The following is a 27357-nucleotide window of genomic DNA, read 5'->3' as shown; positions in this document are numbered from 1 at the left end:
CAGCAAACCTTTAACACATTTCTTCTGCCTCAACAGCCTTCATTTCGGTCAACAAGCCCCCAGATCTCCCCGACTCTTGGCTCAGAGCGGGTAACTTCTGCATTTTCCCCGACAGGAGGAGCCGGTGAGACACCGAGTTGCCGGAGCAGCTGGAGCAGGTGTCTCAGAAGGTGACGTCCAGGATGCACCTCGTGTATCCCCATTCTGGGTACAGGTGAGCCAGTCCTCTCCCACTGGGACAGTGAACGAGTCTGGAAATACATTTTTCCCGTGGTTTTGATGGGCTTAAACAAACTTCCGAAGACGATAAGCTGCATATTACCTAACACAGAAGGTGCGGGCTATCGATATTATAAATATCAATATCTTATGTTTTAAAAAGTAATTCCTTAGAGACCATCTAGGATTCACAGCTAGTGTTTAGACCACCAAATGCTTCATGTCAACACTGATCAGTTAGTGAGAAGACCACTTTATTGAATCGCCAGGAGGCACCCGTGTTCAAACACTTGGCCGTGACCGAGTGGTTACCGCCGCGCAGCCGCCACACCACTCTGCGTGTGGTTAGAGGTTCGCTCTGAAGCCGGATTTCACGGAGAAGCGCATCTGGGGCTTCTCGCGGTGCCGCAGGAGGCAGATGGAGCTGGGGAAGCCCTTGAGCCGCAGGCGGCTCACGCCCCCGTCCGGGAAGATGGTGAGCCTCGCGTGCGTGATCACGTCTTGGAGCTCTACGGTCAGGCTGTCGAACAGGTGACTTTGGTTGGGGGAGAGCTGAAAAGAGGCAGAGACAGAGAGAGGTCCTCGTCGCAGCAGGGTATGCGTGGCCAAATGCCCACACAGACCACGGCTTGCACTTGGGTGAAGAAGTTATTCAATGACGATAATTTGGCTGCACCCTCAGCTGCAGTGCAGCCCTCACCTCTGCCCTCACCTGTACCCTCACCTGCAGTGCAGCCCTCACCTCTGCCCTCACCTGTACCCTCACCTGCAGTGCAGCCCTCACCTGCACCCTCACCTGTACCCTCACCTGCAATGCAGCCCTCACCTGCACCCTCACCTGTACCCTCACCTGCAGTGCAGCCCTCACCTGCAACCTCACCTGCACCCTCACCTGCAGTGCAGCCCTCACCTGCACCCTCACCTGTACCCTCACCTGCAATGCAGCCCTCACCTGCACCCTTACCTGCACCCTCACCTGCAATGCAGCCCTCACCTGCACCCTCACCTGCAGTACAGCCCTCACCTCTACCCTCACCTGCAGTGCAGCCCTCACCTCTGCCCTCACCTGCACCCTCACCTGTAGTGCAGCCCTCACCTCCACCCTCACCTCTACTTTCACCTATAGTGCAGCCCTCACCTCCACCCTCACCTCTACCTTTACCTGTAGTGCAGCCCTCACCTCCACCCTCGCCTCTACCCTCACCTGTAGTGCAGCCCTCACCTCCACCCTCACCTGCACCCTCACCTGCAGTGCAGCCCTCACCTGCACCCTCACCTGTACCCTCACCTGTAGTGCAGCCCTCACTTGCACCCTCACCTGCACCCTCACCTGCAGTGTAGCCCTCACCTGCACCTTCACCTGCACCCTCACCTCACCTCCACCCTCACCTCCACCCTCATCTGCAGTGCAGCCCTCACCTCTACCCTCACCTGTACCTTCACTCGCAGTGTAGCCCTCACCTGAACCTTCACCTGCGCCCTCACCTCCACCCTCACCTCTACCCTCACCTGCTCCCTCACTTGCAGTGCAGCCCTCACCTCCACCCTCACCTGCATCCTTACCTACATCCTCACCTGCAGTGCAGCCCTCACCTCCACCCTCACCTGCATCCTTACCTGCATCCTCACCTGCACCCTCACCTCCACCCTCACCTGCACCCTCACCTGCAGTGCGGCACTCACCTCCACCCTCATCTGTACCCTCACCTCCACCCTCACCTGCACCCTCACCTCTACCCTCACCTGCACCCTCACCTGCAGTGCAGCCTTCACCTCCACCGTCACCCACAGTGACGACTTCCCTCCTCCTTAATCAAGGAAGACACTTGTAGAATATCTCAGATTCCATCCCACAGGTGGACACACCATTATAGCCTTAAATATGCTAGTCACTCTTTCTAAAGAGTAAAATATAAAGTGGAAACTTTTTTCATTTGCGTGTGATTAGCACGTGACAAGTTTTTGTTGTAACAGAATTCGATTGGAAATGTGGAAGTGGGGGGAAGGAAAGCCTGTCTGCTTCTCATTTAAGCGCACGGATAAGATTTTTAGAAGCTTGTTCATTTCACTGTTGAGCTGAGCCGCAGCCTGGGCACTGTGTCTCGGCCCTTCCGAAGCGGACCCGCGTGCAGCAGCCCAGACCGCGTGCCGCCGCTAGCAGCCTTGCACACGCACCTTGGTGACCGGCAGCAGGGCTTTCCACTTGTGGGCTGGAAGCAGCCACTTGTGCTTGACCATATCCTCCTCTTCCTGGGTTGTCAGGATACACCCGTCCACTTTACAGCTGTCGGGAGAGTTGCCTGTCGGAACGAAGCAAAGAGTGACTTTCTCCACTGCATCTACTCAGCACAGCTCGGCGTATGGGACATCGGGCTTTTTTAAATAGGATGAAAACCCCAGCAAAGAACAAGCCATTGCTCTTTCTAAGCAAAAGCAAAGGTGCGGAGCATGTGAGAGAAGGAGCAACCGGTGTGTGATGGCTGGATTGCTCATGAAAGAGATGAAGGTTTGTTTTTCAGGGGAGTCAGAGACTGCCTGCCGCATGTTGATGGGCCGACGCATTTGGGTTTGAACGTACAGCATTCTCACTTTGAAACTTGAATGTATCTTGATAAGCTTCCTGAATTGCAGATTTAATTACTTGCATGCTGCTATGTGGCTCATCTGAAATTATTATGAAGCTGGAAAATATTTTCCTTATGGCATCATATTTTGTAATGTGTCAATAAAAAAAAAAAGAAGAAGAAGAAATACTGAGCTGAGTTAGCTACTTCTGAGCACCAAGCGCTCTGTGCTCAGGATTTCTGAGCGGTCTCTTCTCTCTTTGGAATGTCACAGGAATCATGGGCCCAGGGGCGTTAGAGGACCTTAGGGGAAGGGTCCCACAGTCTTTGTGGGGATAATTTCTGTGGGAGTTCTGCAAGACTCTAAGATCAAGAGAGGAGGGGTTGCTAACCAAGAACCCTGGCAGAAGAGGATGCTGAGTGCTCACATGCCCCCTTTGTGCCTCTTCTCTAAAAATAGTGGTCTCCAAGGTGGGTGAGCAAGCCCTGGAAACAGAAAGGTGACACAGGAAGAGAGCATCAGGGCTGCTGTTTCTCTTTCTCTGATATATGTATGTGTGTGTGTGTGTGTGTGTGTATCAAGCTTTGCACATTGGAGGCAATGTATTTGTATGGACATAATACAGGTGGGCACTGCAGGCTCCCTCACTGCCGTCAGTGTCATCGTGGTGTTCTGGGCAGCCATGTATCCGTGACCTACTGCAGCTAGGGGCTCCTGCTTGAGTGGGTCTACTGGTTGTTCCTGGGTTTAACTAAGCTGTCCCTCACAAAAATAAACAAGTGATTTAAACCATTCACACAGAGAACTGTGCATTAAGGAGGCTGCTAAATCCGTAAGCAGGCATGAACGACAAGAAAATCTCCGAGCTGCCACCTCACCTGCCCCTTACGAGGCACTCTGTCAGCCACGCTGAAAAGGAAAAGCCACACCAGATCTAAAATGCAGGCTTCCCAAAATAAGTTAAAATGACCAAGGCTTGTTGAAATAATTAATTTCCACCCGCTACTACTAATGATGAACCTAGCCTTAAACATATATTGTGTCTTGATAAAATAGTTAATAATGGAGTAAAGTCATAATAATTTGCAAGACATTTAAAAATCACTCATCCAAAAATATGAAAATAAACTGCCACCATTTGTTCAGAGACAACACTCATGAGATGCCTAATCCAAAACTTTTCAAATGTCACCTAACGATTATAAAAGTTCAGTAGCCTCTTTTGAACTTTCTTAATATGACACGTGTATTTCATAAGAGAGTAAATATGGAATATCAGGGTTGCTTGTCCAAATTTTTTTACTAATATTTAATAGAAGTGCACAATTTTGAAAATGTGTTAACGGTCAACCCTGCGTTAACAGTCAACCCTGGAGAAGAAATGGTCACCCCCCACACCCATCAATCTGCTTAGGACCCCTTCTCTGTAAAAAGATGCCTCCTATCCCTGTTTTTCTCATGGGCTCTTCCCAAATTGAATTAAGAGCCTCTCCATTAAAAAGGATTATTGCATAATGGAATCTGGCATGTTTTTTGAGGTCACCGGGTCCAACTCTGAATTTTATAAAGCGGGTATTGGAGTTCAAAGAGTTCAGGTAACTTGCTCAAAGTGACGCAGCTGGAGTGGGAAAGCCAGGTCCATAGTCCGGCTGCCCTGGGTCCCACCCCCAGAGGACCACACTGTCTTTAGAGTAAGTGCACCCGTCATAAGGCGCTTCCTCACGGCTTTGCATTTACCTTTAAAATATCGGGTATCGATTTCAATATGCGTTATCACTCCAGGGTGTGCCAACCGGAAAACCGCCCACTCAGAGCCCGGAACCAGGAGCGTGCCACTGTCATCACTCTGGAATTCAGAAACAGGTAAGCTAACCTGGGGTCATTCAGGAAACCAAACCTGAAAGCCAACAGGTGAGGAAGGTTGACATGTTGCACTTTATCACACTGTTCCTTTATTTCTTACTATAAAAGATTGTTTTCCTGTGGCCTGGCGTGTAAATTACTTTGCAGGTGAAATGCCCCTTTGCTGTCACTCCTTATGTGCCCCCTCCGACTCATGCTGTCACTGGGTGTCATGTGATTTCCTACGTCAGTTACAGTCCCTGCAGACGCTGAACACAAAAGGATCTTTAATCCAGCCCGTAGTCCTCAAATCAGCTTGTCATGACCTTTCAAAGTAGATATTTTCTTGGTCAAACCTATGCCAATGCACGACACACCTCCAAACCTTAGTTTCAAGAAAGGAGAGTTTATTCGTTCATATCTAAAAGCACTGGGTGACGTGAAATCCGGCCCCAGAATGGAGAAGAGTGTATTTCTGGCCACGCGTTCCGTGGGATTTGCAAATGAAGAGTTTTGTCTTGCTCTGCTACTTTTTGGCTTCCTTATCGCAAATTATTTTTATTTTATTTTATTTTTATTTATTTATTTATTGTTTTTGAGACAGAGTCTTGCTTTGTTGCCCAGGCTAGAGTGAGTGCTGTGGCGTCAGCCTAGCTCACAGCAACCTCAGACTCCTGGGCTCAAGCGATCCTCCTGCCTCAGCCTCCCGAGTAGCTGGGACTACAGGCATGTGCCACCATGCCTGGCTAATTTTTTTCTATATATATTAGTTGGCCAATTAATTTCTTTCTATTTATAGTAGAGACGGGGTCTCGCTCTTGCTCAGGCTGGTTTCGAACTCCTGACCTCGAGCAATCCGCCCGCCTCAGCCTCCCAGAGTGCTGGGATTACAGGCGTGAGCCACCGCGCCCCGGCCCCTCATCGCAAATTAAGTACTGGCCACAGCAGACAGCTGTGGGGACTCCGGGGCTCCTGTCAGTGACAGGTTCACGTAAGTGGTCTCATCCTGGGATGTACGGATATTAAAAACTATTAAACTAGTGGATTTTTCCTCTACCAACAAATGTATTCATAACTTTTGTATCGTTAAACGGAAGGTCCTTTTCTTTATTCACTGGAGAAAAAGAGTGATGTCCAAACACACTGGAGTAGCTGGCCACGACCAGCACGTCTGGCCCTGTGGGTCTTTGCCCTGATTTTATAACAAAAACAGTAGGAAATTTGGAAAATGTGGAGAACAGTAATAAGCATGTAGAACAATGGGTAGGAGGTTTCTAAAATGAGCAAAAATTTCCTTGATGTAGAAAAAACAGGAAACAAAACTTTAAAAAAATACTTTTTAGAAAAACTTGAAACCTTAGCTGTTTTTAACTTCTTACTTCTAATATCGGTGGCCTGTCCAGCCTTCTTGCAGTTCGCCAACCGTCTGCCATAGACTTTGCCTCACCGACTCCTACAGAAAATAACGTTAGCAGTAAATCACATGATTTTGTTTTACATGTGAGAATAAATTCACTGGGGTAATTAAATTACAGATCCTGTGCACTTAAGCATTGCTACACACATTGTTTTCCTTAATGTTTCAGTAAGTTCCCAAACGATCATAGGGTTAGTAAACTTTACTTTTCCTTTTATAGCAACTACTTAGCGAGTGGTTGCTACACTACTTAGAGAAGAAGTAGAAGAAAACTTGCTCATGTTGACTTATTTCGTGTCAGAAAGGCATCAGATCATACACATGGACTTCGTGTCAATTTCCTCCACCCCCATGCTCTGTAATGTCCCTTCCCTGTTGAATCATTCTGACCCCCATTCGGGTGTCGAATGCTGGCATCCAGGCTTCCGAAATAACCAGCTCCTAGAACGCCATCTTACCGATCATATTGTTCGGGTGCCCAAAGTGTGCGTTGCTAAACCCTACACAGACACCCCCGTAAGCAATGGCCGCTAGGTCTTCCGGGTCTTTGGGGTCAGTTGCAGTCCAGTCTTTTTGTCCAGTGCCGTACGCTCTAAGTCGTGCAATTCCGCCGTCTGAAAAGGGAAGTGGGCTCAGTTATTTTCTGTACGAGTAGCCTATTCGTGTGTCATAACCTACGGGGCCCTCTGGTGTTCTCCAGTCTCCTCTCGAGGGAGGCTCGGGCCACACCTGCCTGCTTTCTGCTCCTCAAATACAACGAGCCCACTGCCCCAGGGCCTTTGCACGCGTGGTTACCTTGTCCCAGAACAGCTGTCCCACCTCTCCAGAGACTACTGGTCATTCTTAAGTCTCAACTTAAGTGTCACAGCCTCAGAGAAGCCTTCTCTCTCGCCCTCTAAAGTTACCTCCTTCCCCCTCCACCTGGCCCAACCCTGACTCCCCAGGTTAAGGTTTATCATATCCCCTTGCTTATCTACTCCATACCTCTAATCACAGGCTGAAATTATCCCTTCCCCCCCCCCATTGTTTAAGTCCTTGCTGAGACCAATCTCCCAGACCGAGGCTATAAACTCCTTGGAGGCCCGGCAGTTCCGCCTCTTGTTCCGCCTCTTGTGTCTTCCCTGCCTGGAAGAGGTCCAGGCCCACAGCAGATGCTCGGCGCTTCCGCATTGAATGGACAACTCCAAGGAGGTCAAAGCATTTGGGAAATTCACCATAGATATGTTCCGTGCCAGGAATGGGCACTGCTGACTCCCACACGGACTCATACCAGAGCCCTGCCTGTTTATTTTTACAACGCCACGTTGCTCAGCGATGCAGCTGAGAGTGCCGGAGATAATACCCACAGAGTCGCACGGCTGCTGGGAGCCACAGCAGCCTGAAGTCGGGTCTGCAGAGCAGCAAGGAGCTACCAAGAGCAACTCACTCTAACGAACGGAATATCCTTTATTTGTTTGAATATTACTTCCCAGAAGGTGGAGCCAAGCATTTCTTAATATAGAGGGTCAAAATCATCTAATCAGAGTGTCCTACTAAAACTAAGCCCTATGTGTTTTTACATGAAAAATTTCACAAAACTGAGCCATCCGAAAAAAATGTCTGTAGAACAGCAGAACTCTTGCTGTTTACAACAAGTAAAACCAGACTCCGGTGGCGCAAAACGCTAGAAAATATACCGCAGGAAGTGCAGCGAGAGCTAGCCTGTGAGAGTAATCACCACTGCTGTCCAGGCTCGTCAAATGTCACCATTCGCTCTAGTGGCATAGAAGATATTAATCGGTTGAATACAAAGCCGATCTTACATTTTTAAAAATAAGATCCTTCTAGCACTCTGGGAGGCCGAGGCGGGAGGATCTCTCAAGGTCAGGAGTTCGAGACGAGCCTGAGCAAGAGCGAGACCCCGTCTCTACTAAATATAGAAAGAAATTAATTGGCCAACTAAAAATATATACAAAAAATTAGCCGGGCCTGGTGGCACATGCCTGTAGTTTCAGCTACTCAGGAGGCTGAGGAAGGAGGATTGCTTGAGCCCAGGAGTTTGAAGTTGCTGTGAGCTAGGCTGATGCCATGGCACTCTAGCCCAGGCAACACAGTGAGACTCTGTCTCAAAAAATAAAATAAGATTCTTCCTTACAGAGTTAATATCTAGACTCACTTTTAATCAAAACTATCAAGGAATCCCAAAAATGCCTCTCTGTCCTCTGAGGACATCTCCTTTATTTATTTATTTTGAGACAGAGTCTCACTTTGTTGCCCAGGCTAGAGTGAGTGCCGTGGCGTCAGCCTAGCTCACAGCAACCTCAAACTCCTGGGCTCAAACGATCCTCCTGCCTCGGCCTCCCGAGTAGCTGGGGACTATAGGCATGTGCCACCATGCCCGGCTAATTTTTTCTCTATATATTAGTTGGCCAATTAATTTCTTTCTATTTATAGTAGAGAAGGGGTCTCGCTCTTGCTCAGGCTGGTCTCGAACTCCTGACCTCGAGCAATCCGCCCGCCTTGGCCTCCCAGAGTGCAAGGATTACTGGCGTGAGCCACCTCGCCCGGCCAGGACATCTTTAAACCAACCCTCCCCTACCCCATGTGCCTGGTTCCTCTCCCTCCCTACCCGGATCTCGGAGAACAGCAGAGGTGCATAGTTCCTCTCCTCTCGTACGTGCTTTAAAAAACAATACATATAACAACATGTATGTGGTGTGTTGTTGCTCCTGTAACACACAGAAACATAGTCTATATGTAACATATATGACAGTGACAATGCAAAGGACACAGGGTGGGACAAAGCTGTATTGGGCTAAGGGCAGGAATCCAGAAGATAGCTCAAATCCACGGAAACAAATGAAGAAAACTGAAAATTATAAATAGAAAAGTCAGTATAACAAAACATAAATAAATATAAATATATACTTGCTCCTTTTTATTCTCTCGGCACTTTCAGAAAACAAAATTATATAAATAATTGTAATTTATTATAAAGAATTCTAGCAGTGTACTGTCAGGTTTGCAACATGAGGGAAGATGAACTAGAGCTACATAGGAGTCATGTTTCTAAAAAGAAATACTGGATAAAATAGTGAACAAATCATTAAAGAAATTAAAATGCTACTTGGGAAATATTAATGCAAAAGAGAGCATTAAAGGAGGGAAAGAGGAATAACACACATAAGACATATAAAAAACAAAAAATAAAACGGTAGGTTTAAATCCAATTATGTCACTCATATTAAAGGCAATGAGCATTAATAATGTACTAGATGCAGCAGGGCACGGTGGCTCACGCCTGTAATCCTAGCACTCTGGGAGGCCGAGGCGGGCGGATTGCTTGAGGTCAGGAGTTCGAGACCAGCCTGAGCAAGAGCGAGACCCCGTCTCTACTATAAATAGAAATAAATTAATTGGCCAACTAATATATATATAGAAAAAAATTAGCCGGGCATCGTGGCGCATGCCTATAGTCCCAGCTACTCGGGAGGCTGAGGCAGGAGGATCACTTGAGCCCAGGAGTCTGAGGTTGCTGTGAGCTAGGCTGATGCCATGGCTCTCTAGCACAGACAACAGCGTGAGACTCTATCTCAAAAAAAAAAAAAAAAAAAAAGTACTAGATGCATTAAAAAATCAAAATGCAAAGATTGGTCAAAAAACAACATCCAACTATATGCTGTCTACAGGAGACACATTATCCAAGGATACAAAAATATTGAAAGTAATAGGAAGGAAAAGTTACATCATGCAAAAAACATCTGCAAGAAAGCTGGAATGGCTTTACATTGTACACTATATAAAGTAGACTTTAAAACAACAAAAAAAAGTTTTTAGAGATTAAGAGGGACATTGGATAATATAAATGTGTCCACCCATCAGGAAGATATAGTACTTATAAACATCTATGCTTCTAATAATAGATCAACAAATACATAAAGAAAAAGATGACAGAAATGAAAGGAGAAATAGACAACTCAACAATAATTATTGAAGACATAAATATCCCACTTTTGTTAATGAATAAAACAACCAGACAAAAGATCATCAAGAAAATCAAAGGTTTAAACAACACTCTAAACCAACTACACCTCATTGTGCATGAAACATTCCCCAGGATATAGCAAATATGAGGCCATACAACCAAAAGATTGAAATAACACAATATAGGTTCTCCAATCACAATGGAATCAAAATCAGTAAGAGAAAGAAATCTTGGGAATTCGCAAATAGGTGAAAATTAAACAACAGACTGCTAAAGAGCTATTGGGTCAAAGGAGAAATCAAAATTTAAATTAGAAAATACTTTGCAATGAGTTAAAATGTTTATACAATATACCGAAACTTACGGGAAGCAGTAAGCAGTGCTTAAAGGGAAATTTATAGCTATAAAAGTCCATATTAAAAGAAGAACTTTCCACCACCATAGGATACGAGGGAAAAAAGCAAACTAAACTTATAGCAAGTAGAAGGAAGGAAATAATAGAGATTAGAGTGGAAATAAATGAAATACAGAAAATCAATGAAACCTAAAGCTGCTTCTTTGAAAGATTAACAAAACTGATGAACATTTAGCTAGACTGACCCAAGGGGGAAAAGAAAAGAGAAGACTCAAGTTACTAACATCAGAAATTAAAAGAGGGGACATTACTACTGACCTTACAGAAGTAAAAAGGATTATAAGAGAACAATGTGAACAACTATAATTTATTGTATGCTAATAAATTACATAACTTGGATGAAATGAACAAATTCCTAGAAGATACAAACTACTGAAAATGACTTAAGAAACAACCTGGGTAGACCTATATCAAGCACATAGATTGAATTTGCAAACAAAAAACTTAAATACCAATTTTTCATAAACTCTTTCAAAAAATAGAAGAGTAGGGAACACATCCCAACTCATTCCAAGAGGACAATACTACCCTAGATGCCCAAACCAGACAAAGACATCACGAGAAAACTACAGTCCACAATCTCTTGTGAATATGGACACGAAAATCCTCTGCAAAGCACCAGCAAACCAAATACAGGAACACATTTAAACATTGTACCATGACAAAGTGGGCTTTATCCCAGGAATGCAGGTTGGTTTAACATTGGAAAAGTCAATCAATGTAACACACCATATCAAAAGAATAAAAGACAAAACCCACATGATCATCTCAACAGATATAGAAAAAGCAACAGATGAAATCCAACACCCTTTCATAATGAAAACACTCAACAAACTGGGAATATAGAAAACTTTCATAACTTGATAAAGAGCATCTATGAAAAACCCACAGGTAACATAATACTTAAATGGAGAAAAACTGAATGGTTTCCCCCTCAAATTAGGCATCAGACAAGGACTTCAGCTTATGACACTTTTATTCAACATTGCAATAGAGATTTTAATTCAGGCAATTAGGGGAGAAACGGTGAGGGTGGGGCAGTGAGAGAAAAATGGCATCCAGACTGGGAAGGAAGAGGTAAACTATCTCTATTTGCAAATGACATGAGCTTATATAGAGGAAAGCCCAAGTATTCCACTAGAAAACCATTAGTCTTCATAAACAAGTTCAGCAAGGTTATAGGATACAAGATCAACATTTAAAAATCAATTGTATTTCTGTATACTTATAATGAACAATCCAAATATGAAGTTAAGAAAACAATTCCATTTATAATAGTCCCAAAAAAGAATAAAATACTTAGGAAATAATTTAATAAAAGAAGTGCAAAACTTAAACTCTGAAATCTACAAAAAATTATTGAAAGAAATTAAAGGAGATCTAAACAAATGGGAGACCATCCCATGTTTATGGATTGGAAGAGTCACTATTGTTAAGATGGGAATATTCCTCAAATTGATCTACAGATTCAATACAATCTCTGTCAAAATCCCAACTGGTTTCTTTGTAGAAACTTAAAGGCTGATTCTAAAGTATGGAATTGTGAAAGGACTCCAAAAAACCAAAACAATCTTAGAAAAGAACAAATTTAGAAAACTCATACTTTCCAATTTCAAAACTTACTACAAAGCAGCACTGACCAAAACAGTGTGATACTGGCATAGGATAGATAAATAGACCAATAGAACAGAATTGACAGTCCAGCAATAAACCCATGTGTCTATGGTCAACTAATTCTAGACAAGGGTTCCAAAGTCAGTCAGCTGGGAAAGAAGGGTATTTTCAACAAAGGGATCTTGAACAACTGCTATCCACAAGCAGAAGAATGAAATTGAATCTTTACTTCACATCATCTGCAAAAACTAACTCAAAATTTATCAAATAGATAAATCTAAGATGTGAATGGTCTCACATCATTAATCAAAGATGTAAATCTACAAATCACTTAGAAGAAAAAACATAAGAGTAATTATTCATGACCTCAGATTTGACAGTGATTTCTTAGCTATGACTCCAAACGCACAAACAACAAAGAAAAAAAGAGTTACATTGAACTTTATCAAAATCAAAAATTGGTGTGCTTCAAAAGATACTATTGAGAAAGTGAAAAGACAGTCTACAAAAATGGGAGAAAAATATTTGCAAATCTTGTGCCTGATAAGGGACTTGTATGTGGAATATATAATTAGGAACTCATATGACTCAATAATAAAAAACAAGTGAATAGATATTTAAAGAGACATTTTTCTTAAAAAAATAAAGTATTATACAAATGGCCAGTCAGCACATAAAAAGATGTTCATCATCAGTCACCAAGGAAACGCAAGTCACTTCACATCCAGTAGGATGACTCTAAGCACGAGGTTAGCACCTGCTGGATGTGGGGAAATCAGAATCCTCATCTCTGACCGGAAGAACATAAAATGGTGCAGCCGTTTTGGAAAAGCCTAGCAGTTCCCCCAACAATTAAAGATAGAGTTACCATATGAACCAGCAATTCCAGTCTTAGATATAAACTCAAAGCAAATGAAAATACATGACAGCACAAAAATATGTACACAAAGGCTTACAGGGGCATTATTCGTAAGAGCCAACAAATGCCCACAAGCTGACAGGCGGGTGAACGTTATGTGATACAGCTTGAGGATCTGTTGTCCAAAATACCTGGGACCAGAAGTGTTCCAGATTTGGGAATTCTTCAGATTTTGGAATATTTGCACTATGAGTAGAACATCCCAAATCCAAAATGTTCCAATGAGCATTTCCTTTGAGTGTTACGTTGTCACTCAAAACATTTCAGAGTTGGGAGCATCTTGGATTTCAGGCTTTCAGATCTGGGATGCTCAGCATGTATAAACACACAATGGAATATTGTGCAAGCAGGAAAAGGAAGCAAAGACACATGCTATGATGTAGATGGATGCTGAGTGAAAGGTGGCAGACACGACAGACCAACATTATGGGATTCCACTCACTGTGAAATGTCCAAATAATCAAATCTATCAAGTCAAAGTAAACCAGCGGTTGCTTAGGGCCAGGGGAGATGAGTGGTGATAGCTAAATAAAGGAGCTGGCGTGTCTTTGGGAGGTGATAAAAATGCTTTAAAATCGCGGTGGTGGCTGCACATCTCAGTGCATAGACTATAAACCATTGACTGCACACTTACTTCCAATGGGTGGTTTTCATGTTATGTGAATTCTATTACAAACAAAGCTGCCACAACAAAAAATTAAATGAAACGAGAGTCATTTGTACATGCTGCTTCAACGGCTGTGTAAGCCACCTGGGCAATAGAACTTGTTGGGACATGTCTGGCCTAACGCAACCCAGTTCCTGCACATCCTGATCTACTCGATAGCTGCTCCATAGCTGCCTATTACTGGGCAGATTAAAACAAGAATTTCCTAGGGTGCAAAGGGGCAAATCGTAACCCTAAAATGCGAGAGGGATCAGTTACCGAGAAGGAAAGGGCGGTTCGCATGACACTTTGTGAACAGGCCAGCATAGCAAAGGGGCCGTAGAACCGGAGGCGGGTCCGCGTCGCGTGGGTACCTGGGAAAATGTTGAGTCTGATGTGAGTCCACCTCTGCGGAGAATTGACAAGAAAATAGTTGTGGCTCTCAGCAGGTTTTCCTGGCTTAAGCTCTGTCATGGGGACCAAGTAATTCCAGCCGTTGGATTTTAGCTGTCAGTAGATAGGAAAATGTTAGCAGTGGCTCGTGAGAACAGTAAATTCTCTCCTAGTCCTAGTGCGTCTGTGGGGCTGAAGGGCTGGAGATGCTCTGGAATACAACGCACGGCGGGTGCCTCACGGAACACTCCTTAACAAAAATAGGAAAGATCTAGCCCTGGTTTAATAATAAACAGAATACAGTCCGGGGAGGGGTCTCCACATGGATCAAAACAGCCAGTGGGAGATGGTGGCGGGGGCTTGTGAGTGAGGGAAGGTCTCGGACCCTTCCACAACCTCCCTGGAGGGCTCCCAGGAGCGAGAGGGTGACCTGAACGTCCAAGCAAACGCCGAGGCTGTTCCCACGGGGCGGGGGTCTGGGCTGGCCGGGACCCTGCAGCGCTTTTCCCTGATTTCCGCTCCCCAGCTGAAAGGCCCCTTACAATGTCCATGTCCTTGTCTATCATGGAGCAAGACTTTTATAAAACACAGTACAAACTGTTATACCAATAAGGTTTAGAAAACAACATGGTACCCAAATACAAGCCCCAACCGTTTATTTTATTAAACTCGTCGGACACAGAAGTTAACTTTGTCAACTTGCTATAAAGAGTATTTAGGCCGGGCGCGGTGGCTCACGCCTGGAATCCTAGCACTCTGGGAGGCCGAGGCGGGAGGATCGCTCAAGGTCAGGAGTTCAAAAACAGACTGAGCAAGAGCGAGACCCCGTCTCTACTATAAATAGAAAGACATTAATTGGCCAACTAAAAATATATAGAAAAAATTAGCTGGGCATGGTGGCGCATGCCTGTAGTCCCAGCTACTCAGGAGGCTGAGGCAGGAGGATTGCTTGAGCCCAGGAATTGGAGGTTGCTGTAAGCGAGGCTGATGCCACGAGGCACTCTAGCCTGGGCGACAGAGTGAGACTCTGTCTCAAAAATACAATACAATACAATACAATACAATACAATACAATACAATACAATACAATAAAAAGTATTTAAATGTTTACTGTCCATTTCCAGGTGTGCCTGACCAGGGGCCAGCGACACGGGTTCTCCCAGGGCCACGGTGCCCCTCGAGCGGAGGGGAACGAACCACTCGTGACGCATTTGCAAGGTCACAGTGGGTCGGGAATGAGGTGAGCTACACCGGGGCTCAGTGTCTCACGGGATCACCCAGCAGAGCCGGGGTTCCTCTCTGTCCTGCTAACCGGTGGCGAGCCCCACTTCACCTGGTGCAGGTGCACCTACCTCGGCAATGGCGTCCAACTCCTCGGGCGTGGCCGAGGCTCCGGTCCTGACTCCTCCTCGTTCTGGGATCTTCGGTAGTTGATCTGAAGTGAGAACGGCCATTCCCGATTATTACCGTTAGGGCTCAGTATCAGAGGGAATAGACTCTCTTGGTGGGTTCTACAGTACGTCTCATTTTGCCAAATAGCCCTAAAGATACTTGTTAGGTCAGAGTCCCAGATGATCAAAGCAGCAGACACATATGTTGAGGTTCCTCAACATTCAATGTGCTAATACAGAGATTTCAAAAAGGAGTGTCCTCCATTTGATACTACCATCTGCTTGTCAAAGCAGTCAATGTCACTTCCAAGTTAGGTCAGACTTCAGCAGAGTTTTCGCAGCGCTAGAGTTTTCAAACGCCGGAGCGATGAAGTCGGACCATGACAAGGCCAACCCCGGAAACACCGCCTCCCCCCGGGGTGTCCTCAGAGTTGACACCAGGGTGACTGCCACAGAGAAGCACTCACGGACAGTCGATGGGCTTGCCGAAATAATCCTACCCATTTGTCATTGGTCATTCCTGCTTGCAAAGTGACCTCGTGTACTGTTCGGGGGCCCAGCCCTCCTTGGGAGCCGCACCCGTAGCTGTGCGCGTAGCACTTTCAGTGCCAATTTGCCCCAAGTACATGCATCTGCACATACGTAATTGCACACATGTCAAAAAAAAACAACTCATTCTAAGGCAACATCCGATGACGCTGATTAAAGGAATAAAAACAGAGCCTGGGTGACTCACAAGGCCTGGTATTCCACCATAAGAAGAAACCCTTTCTGCAAAGCTCACGGCAGCCGGGTGGCCACGCGCACTAGGAGGGCGGGAAGCACCACTGGTGGCGCCGGCCCCGCAGCTGGCCCAGGGCTGCCTCTGCATCACGGGGTCATCCCAGGCCCGGCCCACGCTCCCCAGACACCTGCTCCCCAGACATGCCCGGGACACACGGCTGTGCCTCTGTGTGGGGCCCGAGGAGGGTGGGAACGATGAAATCTGTACTGGGCCAAAAGCACTGTTACGCTAAAAATCACAGAGCACTCTACTGGGAGTCCTAGTCCTAAAACCCCGTCACGGTCAGGTGGCCGCAGGCAAGTCGCAGAGCCTGTGCGGGTCTCACTGAGAGCGGGCGGGCCGTGGGACCCCACAGTTCCCACCCGGGGGGCGGGGCTGCCTCTGGCACCTTCTTCCACGTTTGCTGCTTGGATCGACATTCGAGGAGCGTGACTTCCCTCGAAGTAAGAAAGGTCCACGTCGAAGCCCCGGATGATTCCTGGTATCCCCAGTCTGATGACGCACCAGTCATGACCTGGCACACGGAGGTGACAGGAGAGGCCCCGTTAGAGTGGCAGCAATGGGGGAAGCGTGTGGTTGGACGGAACTGAAGCGGAAATCGCCACTAGCGGGAATGCCCTCCTGCCGGCACAGAGAAACGTGTGCGGGGTCACTCTGCGCTCACGTGACCTGGGCTCGCGCTGACCTGGCCGCAGGTGACCACCACCGTCCGGCAAGAATCCGCGCGTCTAGGCAGACCACAGAATGCAAGGCCCTGCGCTCAGAGCCCCGATCCTGACGCCAGCCGGCCCTGTCCTGTGACCGTCCTTGGCAAATTGCGGGGTGATGTCAGCTTCCATAAAACCGAGCCGTGACGTCATGGCGCAGGAAACCCGGGCCGGCTCAGTGGGGAGCGGAGCCCGTTCTCCCGTGCACCGCACCCCCGTCAGCTCAGGCCTCAGGGATGTCCCGCGACACCCGCCCAGGACGCCCTCCTGGCACCGCCAAGGCCCCCGGAGTCTCCGAGTTCCTGTGCCACTGTGCAGTTCCTGGTTGTCTGCTGTCAGGTACAGACACACCTTAAAGTGTCCAGACTTATTAGAATCTGGTGCTGCCTCGAGTACTACAGAAGTTCAGAAAATCAGAAATACCCAATAATATTTCTGTAACACTTGAGACAGGCGCTTTCAAAAATCCAGCTATCAGCCTACTACCTGCATCAGTTCACTTTTAGGCATTTTGTCGCCTCTAAAAGGTGTATGTTGGTTGAGACGGATGAGTAGCAATGAATACAAACAGCATCTTAAGGGGACACAAAGGCACAGGAGCACAGGACAGGTCCAGTGGCTTCAGTCCCAGCTTATCTTGCTAGCTGGGCCGAGGCAACGCATCTGTCTCCATGGCGACTGAACAGGGAGGAGAACGCCGGGGGCGGAGGGTTGCCGTGAGGACCCACTGCGCCTGCACTGGCCAAAGGCCGCCTGCCACGCTGCGCCACAGGCCCCCGACCTTCCCTCCCTCGCTCGGCCCCACCGGTGCTCTCGTTCCCTGGCAAAGCACGTCCACCCTCCTCTGTGCCGGTGCTGCACCGGCGGCCGGGCTCACGCCACCCCTCCCTGACTCTCGGGCCCGATGCTCAGAGGAGGACACCCAGGATCGCCGAGCGTCCCAGCGGCCCGGAGTTAAAATGGACCCAGAATAGCCGCCGGCTTTCCAACAGCCACCGTTCTTCCAGCCCCCAGTGCTGAATGCGCCGGGATGAGCAAGCCACCTTATTACCTGGTGTCCTTTTCCTCCTGGTCTCCCATCCGTCCATCCATTTCCCAAACTCGGTATATTCGTGTTCTTTAAAACTTGGGCCATCGCTCTAGGGCGAAGACGTACAGCAAGCGGGTCGTTAGCACCCTCGCGACAGCCTGGGCTACCCGAGCACCACCTTCGGCCCACGGGGCCAGGGGAGCCACGCACTGGGGGGCTCGGGGGCGTCCCCACCCCCCGCCGCGCACACAGCTGGCCCGCCGGGGTCAAAGGTGCCTCCCCATGTGGGCACCGCCTTCGGAGTTAGAAATGGTGCTCCTCTGTGGGCCCCACACACGGAACAGACCGCCGGGCACAGGTGACGAGAGCCACACCCCAGGTCACTCCACGGGCCCAGGACGTTGCCGAAGAACGCCCCTTTAAGATACCTTTATGAGGTTCTCTGCAGGAGCAAAAAAGTCATCTGTTGCAAATAAAACCTAGACAAAGAAAGAAAGAAGTAAAGATGAAGTAACCACAAATTAACAGTCATTGTATTTCATTCCCTAGTGAAACAGCAGGATGCTGTAAAAAGAAACGTGAAATTGCCTAGATATGAAGTCCTAACTTCTTCCACTTGGGAAAAAAAGAAACCCAGCCTTCTTCTTTTCAAGAACCAAAGCCTTTGTGATACTTTCACAAACACGGCAAGGACACCCCCCCCCAAAAAAACACACTGGGTCACACCTGGGTCCCACCGGCTCGGGGTTCTTCCCCGAAGGTGGCCCTGCAGGTGGGCTGCCTGGTGATGCATAGGCCAGGGCCAGGGCAGGACGTTCTCGTGAGTGAGGTGGGTGCTACTCATCGACACCAAGAAAACAGGTGTGGGCCGGGCGCGGTGGCTCACGCCTGCAATCCTAGCACTCTGGGAGGCCGAGGCGGGAGGATCGCTTGAGCTCAGGAGTTCCAGACCAGCCTGAGCAAGAGCAAGACCCCGTCTCTACTAAAAATAGAAAGAAATTAGCTGGACAACTAAAAATATACAGAAAAAATTAGCTGGGCATGGTGGTGCATGCCTGTAGTCCCAGCTACTCAGGAGGCTGAGGCAGGAGGATCGCTTGAGCCCAGGAGTTTGAGGTTGCTGTGAGCTAGGCTGACGCCACGGCACTCTAGCCCGGGCAACAGAGTGAGACTCTGTCTCAAAAAGAAGAAAAAGAAAACAGGCGTAAACCGGATTTCCCCGAGCAAAGCAGGCTGCGGGTCACCCGACCTAACCAGTGCCCCGTGACCACTGCAGCGGGCTGGGGACGTGGCCCTGGTCTCTGGCACCAGCTCAGGAGTGCGAAAGGCAGGAGAGGACCCAGCTGTTCTGGAGCTGCCAGCTGTTGGGTGGCAACATTGTAGGGGTGTCACTGCTGTTTTAGGCTGACTTGCCCCCTGGAAATCTCTCGGGTCTCCAAGGGCAGGTGAGCGGACATGCCGGGTGATCAGATCGTCCATGGCTCCTCGGCCAAAGCCCTCACAGGGCACGTGGGGCCTCTCCACCCTCTCCGGACTCCTTCTCCCCACTCTCCCCACGAACACACAGGGTGCTCCCAACACAGCACCAGTGGGAGCGGGCACCCCCTTGCTGGCAAGATGGCACCTGCCCTGCAAACGCCCATGCACCAGGCCATTGCCTCACCTGCCCGAACTCCACCTCTCCCCACCTCTTCCCTCCCCCAGCTCCCGGCCTGGTCTCGGCCCCAGCACTGGCCCGGACTTCACATCTGCCTCCCCGGTGGAGGTGAGCTTCCTGGGTGGGCACCGGCCTTTCCTCTGCCACACGGAGCCCCTGCGCCTGGCACCTGGGGCTTTTGCACATGTGTGTGCCGGGCTCTCCACAGGGGCCTCACCCAGCCAGAGCTGCAGGACCCCTGACCTACGGTGCAGGAAACATGGGGGTGGGGCACGCTTTTCACCAGTGCACGATGTTTTTAAAAAAAAAAAACACTCAGGATTATTGGGACGCCCTTCTGCTGAGGCTTCTGCAGGCGGTGGTCCCTCGGCCGGTGCCGCTGCGTCCCGGGCTCTGCACGGCAGACGGCTCACCTTGCCTCCCACAGACTCGGACGCCAGGTCGATCAGCTGCGTGAAGTCCAGGAACCGGGTCAGTTTTCCCTCCCTCGGAGCCTCAGCCATGCCTCCTGGAGCGAGAAGGGTGGCGGGGTCAGCCGGGCGGGTGACAGGGACCGAGAGGGGGTGCAGGCCCTCCCGGGCCGCCCGCACCGCGATTGGGACCGTCTGAGGTCAGACGGGGACCGAGCTGGATGCCCCGCCGACTGGCCCGCGGGCGCCGTCCACCGGGTGCGGCTGACTCGGAAGGTGATGGCGCAACAACACGCGGCGCGGGGAGGGGGGCGAGGCCCCCTTCTGAAGGATTTATGAGTAGAACATCGCTGAAGTCTACAAATCCGACCACCAGAAAATGCAAAGTTTTGTTTTAGAATTTAAAAGGGGGGAATTATTTTAATTTAGAAAAGAACTCCCTTTTAATAGTTCTTGAATCCATGCAAAAAAAAACCACTTATGGAACACCAGGTGGCCGGCCCTGGCTGGGACTGTGCAGGGCAGAGAATGCAGGGGTGCCCGCTGGAACCCCCGAGGGAACTGCACCCACAGACAAACTGACACAGCAGGGACTGAGCCCGGAGAGGTCTCTGTGGGGGGGGGGAGGGGGCACACAGGGCCGCAGGGTCACGGGGTCATGTCGCCGGCAGAGTGAAACTTCCCCACCGCGCCAGCACCCCACTGTGAAGTCCAGAGAGCAGACACCTGAGAGCCGGAGAGGAGAGTTGAGGGGGTACATAGGGGGTGCAGGTGGCACCCCCCACCCCAAACCAAGGCTCCGAGAGACCAGTATGCATTAGGAGTTACGCTTGTTCACGGGAAGGAATACAAGCGGTCAGTGGGCGTAAGAAGTCGACTCTCCCTTGCAACGACGGCAGTGCACGCGATTACAAGACGCCGCTGGCCTATGAAACGGCCACTGTTTCTTAACGCACGGCCACTCTCGTCATCTGCCTCTGCTGTCAGGAATGTGAACGGGCACGGTGTCTCCAGAGGGTGACTTGGTGACACCTGCGCCCCAAGGAGGCAGCTCCTGGCCACCCTCCTTGGCTGGCTCCTGCCACAGGGACCTCGTCCAGTCCCGAGCTCTGCAGACCACGGGCCACCCGCATCCTGGGGGCCCGCGCGCCTCCCCCTCCTGGACCTGTCTCCTGAGCTGCAGCCGTGAATGTCAGCCAGCTCAGCGTCCGCCCTGGCGACCAGGGGAATCGCAAAGCCCGGAGTCCAGCCCCAGCCCCCGCCCTCCACAGCTGCTGCGCCGGCCACCCCGGCTCAGCAGGGTGACACCTCCATCCTCCTGGGGTTCAGGGAAAAGATGCCCAGAGGCGTCTTTCACCCGCCCCCCGCTGCCTCCCTTAATCCCACTCTGTCGGGAAGTCATGTCTACCTTCAAAAGGGACCCAGAATTTGGAAATGACGCAATGTCTGGAATTGTCTTCAAAACTATCTGAGAGGAAGGAAAGTGGGCAAAGGTGGAGCAAGATTGGCCGTGAGCTGATACCTGCAGTGGCTGCGTGATGCCAAAGATCCGTGTATTTCTCCCCGTTTGGGATGTGTGTGAGAGCTTGCACAACCAAAGGCGTGCACGTCATACACTTCACACGCACACACATATGCACAAAAGCGCATGCAGGGGTGGGGAGAGAAGAGACACCACCGTCCTCGGCCTCCTGGACGTTAAATATCCCCACTGGTCTCCTGGGTCCCCTTGACTGTCTGCAACCTGCTCTCAGAGCAGCACCTGGAGCAACCTTTCGGAATCAGATGTGAGCTCGTTAGCCCTGCAATGGCTCCGCCTCAACTCAGAATAAAGGCTGGTCCCCTCGCCTTGGCCACGAGCCCCCTCACCTGTGCCAGGTCCCTGCCGGCCCCTCCTCTCCTACTCCCTGCCCCTGCAGCCCCACGCTCCCCCCTGCTCGTCAAGCACTGCAGGCGTGTCTGCCCTGCAGCTGTGCGATGGCCATTCCCTCCGCGGGGACTGCTGCTCCCTGCGTATGTGCATGGCTCCCTCGCTCCCTCCCTCCAAGCTCCTGCCTGACAATCACCCTCCAGTGCAGCAGCCCCGACCCCCGATTTACAGAGTTGGCCCCCACTCCCGCCAGCACCCCAACACCCCTTACCCGCAGCTCCCTTTGTCCCCACTGCTTGTAAACATACGGCTCGGTTTGCTTGTCTATAGCATTTGTCAATCTGTCTCTGACGGTTACATTATCTCCCTGAGGACAGTAAAGTTTATTTTGCTCACTGGTGTCTCCCCAGAGCGAGAGCTCACAGTAAGGTCATGTGCTGTTAATATGTTTTTCTCACTTTAATCCTCAGAACCACCTGCGATTTTGGAATTATCCACATCTTACAGGTGAAGAAAATGCATCTTTGTGGGGTCGAATAAGTTTTTTTGTTTTTTGTTTTTTTGGTGTTTTTTTTTGAGACAGTCTCGCTTTGTTGCCCGGGCTAGAGTGCCGTGGCGTCAGCCTAGCTCACAGCAACCTCACACTCCTGGGCTCAAGCGATCCTCCTGCCTCAGCCTCCCGAGTAGCTGGGACTACAGGCATGCGCCACCAAGCCCAGCTAATTTTTTTTCTATATACATTAGTTGGACAATTAATTTCTTTCTATTTTTTTTTTTTTAGTATAGAGGGGGGTCTCGCTCTTGCTCAGGCTGGTCTCGAACTCCTGACCTCGAGCGATCCTCCCGCCTCAGCCTCCCAGAGTGCTAGGATGACAGGCGTGAGCCACCGTGCCCGGCCTTGCGTCAAGTAAGTTTTCTAAACCCCCAGTTGTGAAGTGAACCCCATTGCCAACCCAGACGTTCCCCAGAATGACAGACATTGGAAAGTCTTAGGGGAGTGCTGGCATGGAGTAAGCGATACTTAGGTGTTCGTTAAACAAACTTCATTTACGTACGTGTTTATTCATTCAGCAGCCGTGCATGGCTCCTGGGATGTTCAGGCGCGGCGCTGCGTGTGGCCATGCCTTGCTCTTAGCAGGGGCTCACAGGGTCGGGGAGGACACAGACAAGAATGGGGGTGGTGACCGTCTGGGAAATGCAGCAGCAAGACCCCCGTGGCCTTGAGGGCACACACCTGTGAGCTTCGGGGGCTTGGGAGTCTCCCTGGGGGTGGCCCCCCGAGCCCAGAGTTGCAGGAGAGGCGGCAGGGGCAGAGGCAGGTGGGCGGGGGGCAGGGGGCTCGAGGACCCGCAGGAGCCGATGATGACCACCTCCTTGTGGCCCCCGCTGTCCAGTCTGGAAGCCACTAGCCACACGTGGGTATCCAACACATTGAAACGCAAATTCAGGCCGGGCGCGGCAGCTCACGCCTGTCATCCTAGCACTCTGGGAGGCCAAGGCGGGCAGATCGCTCAAGGTCTGGAGTTCTAGACCAGCCTGAGCAAGAGCGAGACCCCGTCTCTACTAAAAATAGAAAGAAATTAATTGGCCAACTAAAAATACATAGAAAAAGTTAGCCGGGCATGGTGGCACATGCCTATAGTCCCAGCTACTCGGGAGGCTGAGGCAGGAGGATCGCTTGAGCCCAGGAGTTGGAGGTTGCTGTGAGCTAGGCTGACGCCACGGTACTCTAGCCCAGACAACAGAGTGAGACTCTGTCTCAAAAAAAATGTTTTTAAATAAATGTAAATTCATTGAAGTTAAATAAAACTTAGAGCCCGGTTCCTCCCTAACCGGCTGCATTGCAAGTGCTCCGTGCCACGTGGGGCCACACTGGACAGCCCGACACAGGGCGTGTCTGTCACCACGGTGTGTCGGCCGTGCTAGGAACGCTCTGAAAAGATGACGGGGCAGCAGCACCACCACCACCGGCACCACCACCGGCACCACCACGGGCACCGCAGCCACCGCCCACCGCAAACTTAGAGCCGCACCAGACCCCACACAGACACGCAACCCTCGGGCGGGCCGGAGTTAAGATCCCCGGAGTCAAAACCGCTCCGGGGAGCTCTCTCGCACGGCGATGCTCGGGGTCAGCTCGGAAAACCCCGGGGGATGGCAACCACTGGGGGCCCGTTTCGCCACGCCCCGCAAACGCCCAGCCGGTATCATTGCTCCTCTGCCCGGAACAAAGTGACACGGTGCCAGCCCCTCCTGGCCACCCGGCAAAGGCGTGTCGACCATTTACTTTGTTTTTTTTGTTTTTTTTTTTTGTTTGTTTTTTTTTTGACAGAGCCTTGAGTGGAAGACCATTTACTTTGATTCAGTGATTACAAAGCACTGGATTACCCGAGCGTTCTCTGGAAATGGCTCGACGTTTTTCTCTGTCGGCCGAGCGAGCTCTATGTGCGCTCTGCAGAGCGCTGGGCGTGTTGCCCAGGCAACAACCGGACGCTCCTCTCTCAGCTGCCCCCGTGTGACAGGAGGAGCCGGGTGCCCTGGTGACACCGTGCATGGCCCACGTGCTTCCCCGCCCCGAGCTGGAGGGCACAGGAAGGTGTCCAGGCTACACCGCCCGCAGAGAGAGCTCAAAAGAGAAAGGAAGGTTGCACTTTGTTTCAGGGCTCCCGTCTCCGCGCTGCGTTCTGTGTGTGCAGCCCCAAACTCGCACTCAGTTTAGACAGTAAAGCACTTCAGTTCAGTACTTTGCGAAAAATAAAGATAAAGAATGCTCCCTCCCTTTGGAAGATAAATACGTGAAAGGCTCTTGTGCCGAGAATGCTAACTACGGCAGTGCAGCTAGGCCCTCTGGCGCTGGTGCCACGGAGCAGAGAGCCCCTTCTAGTGCCCGTCCCAGCGGGACGGCAACATCCAGGGTGAGCACGCAGGCTGGTCCACGCAGCCTGCCACTCAGACTGGGAAAGCACACTTTCCTCAAGCTCGTTTATATACATAGGATACATATAGGGCATATATATATGATCTATAGGATATAGAGCTGCAGTCCCCAACCCCTGGTCCGCAGACTGGTGCCAGTCTGTGGCTGTTAGGAACCGGGCCGCACAGCAGGAGGTGGGAGGCAAGTGAGCGAAGCTTCATCCGTGTTTACAGCTGCTCCCCGACGCTTGCGTCACTGCATAAGCTCCGCCTCCTGTCAGATCAGGGCGCCATCAGATTCTCACGGGAGCTGTAAACTGCGCATGCCAGGGATCCGGGCTGCTTCCTTATGAGCGTCTGATGCCTGATGGTCTGGGGTGGAGCTGAGGGGGTGATGCTAGCACTGGGGAGCGGCTGCAAACACAGATTATCATTAGCAGAGAGGTTTGACTGCACCATAAATGTAATGTGCTTGAATCATCCTGAAACCATACCCCCATCCCAGTCTGGGGAAAACTGTCTTCCATGAAACCAGTCCCTGGTGCCAAAAGGTTGGGGACCACTGAATAGGGTATATATTACATATTATATATGATCTATTTGATCTATTACCTATATACAATATATAACGTGTGATATATGATATATAGGATATGTAGGCTATATGTGGTACATGTGATATGTAGGATATACATGAGCCATATATGGTCTATGTGATATATAGATCACATATATATGACACCTCAAAAGCCATACAGAGATTTTGAGGCTGATGTTTGTTTTTCCAAATGAGATCTAGCACTTGGAAACATCTGTCTCAATTGGCAGAAATGAATTTAATTTGGGGTGGGCAATTCCTTCAGACACACCAGGCACGGTGAAGCTCCTGACGGGGTCCCCCAACTCCCAGGACCACCTCCAGTATGTGCATCCTCGTCCTCATATTGCCATGGAGAGCGAATTCAGGTTGTCCTCCGGCTGGCTGCAGAGCCGGCGCCACCACCGCACTGGGGTCCCCGGGCCTGCCCTGCAGGGAGCCGGGACGGAAACCTCACAGCTCTGCCGCGCAGCAGGCGATCCCCAAGGGAGCCAGCGTGGCTGCGTTCCAAGGAAACTTCATTCATAGACACTGAAATGTGCAATTCGTACCAGTTTTATGTCGTGGAATATTCTTCTTTCGATTTTTTTTTTTCAACCGTTTAAAAGTGCAAAAACCTGCCGGGCGCGGTGGCTCACGCCTGGAATCCTAGCACTCTGGGAGGCCGAGGCGGGCGGATCACTAAAGGTCAGGAGTTCGAGACCAGCCTGAGCAAGAGCGAGACCCCCGTCTCTACTAAAAATAGAAAGAAAATTAATTGGACGACTAAAAGTATATAGAAAAAAATCAGCCGGGCATGGTGGCTCGTGCCTGTAGTCCCAGCTACTCGGAAGGCTGAGCGGGGAACGGAGAGGGTGGTGGGGAAGGCAGACAGGCAGCAGGGAAGGAGGGTCTTGTGCACCTTCTATTTTATGGGCGGCATCTTAGGCAGGGGAGGAGACATCAGATTTAACTTTTGGACCATTCACTGGGCCATAGATCAAAGGACAGACCAGACAGAGACAAACAAAATAGTAGCAGAACATTTGGAGGAGGTGGTGGGATCCAAGTGAGGAATAATGAGTGCCTGGAGAGGAGGGGTGCATGCAAAACATTTAGGAAGGGAGTGGAAGGGGACCAGGCAGCGCTGGTGGGGACTCATGGGTGGGATGGATTACACAGGGGGAAGGGGGCAGACACGGGTTGAACGTGTCAATTATGAGGTGCTAGAGGCAGGTGGACCCAGGAGACGAGTTTGTGGGGAAGGCAGATGGGACTCACAAATTGTAGAGGGAGGAACTGAAGCCAAGGAGTGGGCGCGGTGGTCCAGAGAGAAGGCACCCACACTTAAGAACGAGGGACACTCTGCTGGAAGCCAGCTCAAGGCTGCCCAGGTGGGTCTGGGATGGGCGGGCTCTAGGCTGTCCAGGTGGGTCTGGGATGCGTAGGCTCAAGGCTACACAGGTGGGTGTGGGGTGGGTGGGCTCAAGGCTGCCCAGGTGGGTCTGGGATGGGTGGGCTGAAGGCTGCACAGGTGGGTCTGGGATGGGCAGGCTCCAGGCTGTGGAGGTGGGTCCAGATGGGCATTGGAGCCATTTCTGCAGAAATCGGAGCAGAGCCCAGTCACCATCCTGCCCCACCTGCCACAGCTGTGCTGTGAGCCCCTCCCAGGCCAGGTTTCCTTGGTAATAAAACAGGTTTCTTGCTGTGACTCTAAGGAAGATTTGCACTTAATGGAAGAAGTTTGGAGAAAATTACACCGTCCCTGCTCGGTCAAGGATGTCTGGGCCGGGAATAGGCTGCCGTACAAGCTCCCAGGGTTCAGCCAGAGCCAATGTCCCGGGCCAGCAGGCTCTGCCCCAACCACGTGGCGGCAGCCTGCACCACGACCCATCAGGCAAGAGGCCCAATCTGGCGCAGCCGTCCCCACCAGGTCCCCTGGGGAGTGACTCTGCATCACCCTCCCCCCACTCCACCCCCTGCCCTGCTGGGGCACGAGATTTATGAAGAAAAGAGGTTTA

The 27357-nt window shown here is 50.3% G+C and overlaps 1 protein-coding gene across 1 annotated transcript in view; it reads right to left on the bottom strand.

Moving 5' to 3' along the window:
* Nucleotides 1-456: 456 nt before the first annotated feature.
* The window catches only part of ALLC (allantoicase), a 28225-nt gene continuing 1324 nt past the window's right edge, over nt 457-27357 (bottom strand). Inside the window, exons 2-12 of the mRNA XM_012763165.3 lie at nt 19977-20071; nt 18335-18385; nt 17928-18015; nt 16558-16683; nt 15347-15429; nt 13976-14108; nt 6502-6657; nt 6006-6079; nt 4522-4630; nt 2395-2519; nt 457-771 (exon numbers count right to left, since the gene is read on the bottom strand). Of these exons, the coding sequence (XP_012618619.1) occupies nt 565-771; nt 2395-2519; nt 4522-4630; nt 6006-6079; nt 6502-6657; nt 13976-14108; nt 15347-15429; nt 16558-16683; nt 17928-18015; nt 18335-18385; nt 19977-20066 (1242 nt within the window). The 5' untranslated portion in view covers nt 20067-20071 and the 3' untranslated portion in view covers nt 457-564. The remainder of the gene's footprint in view (nt 772-2394; nt 2520-4521; nt 4631-6005; nt 6080-6501; nt 6658-13975; nt 14109-15346; nt 15430-16557; nt 16684-17927; nt 18016-18334; nt 18386-19976; nt 20072-27357) is intronic.

The sequence above is a fragment of the Microcebus murinus genome, chromosome 3 (assembly GCF_040939455.1).
Source record: "Microcebus murinus isolate Inina chromosome 3, M.murinus_Inina_mat1.0, whole genome shotgun sequence".
Classification (NCBI taxonomy): Eukaryota; Metazoa; Chordata; class Mammalia; order Primates; family Cheirogaleidae; genus Microcebus; species Microcebus murinus.
Note: the sequence above shows the minus strand (reverse complement) of the source record. Positions and strands in the feature narration are given on the sequence as shown.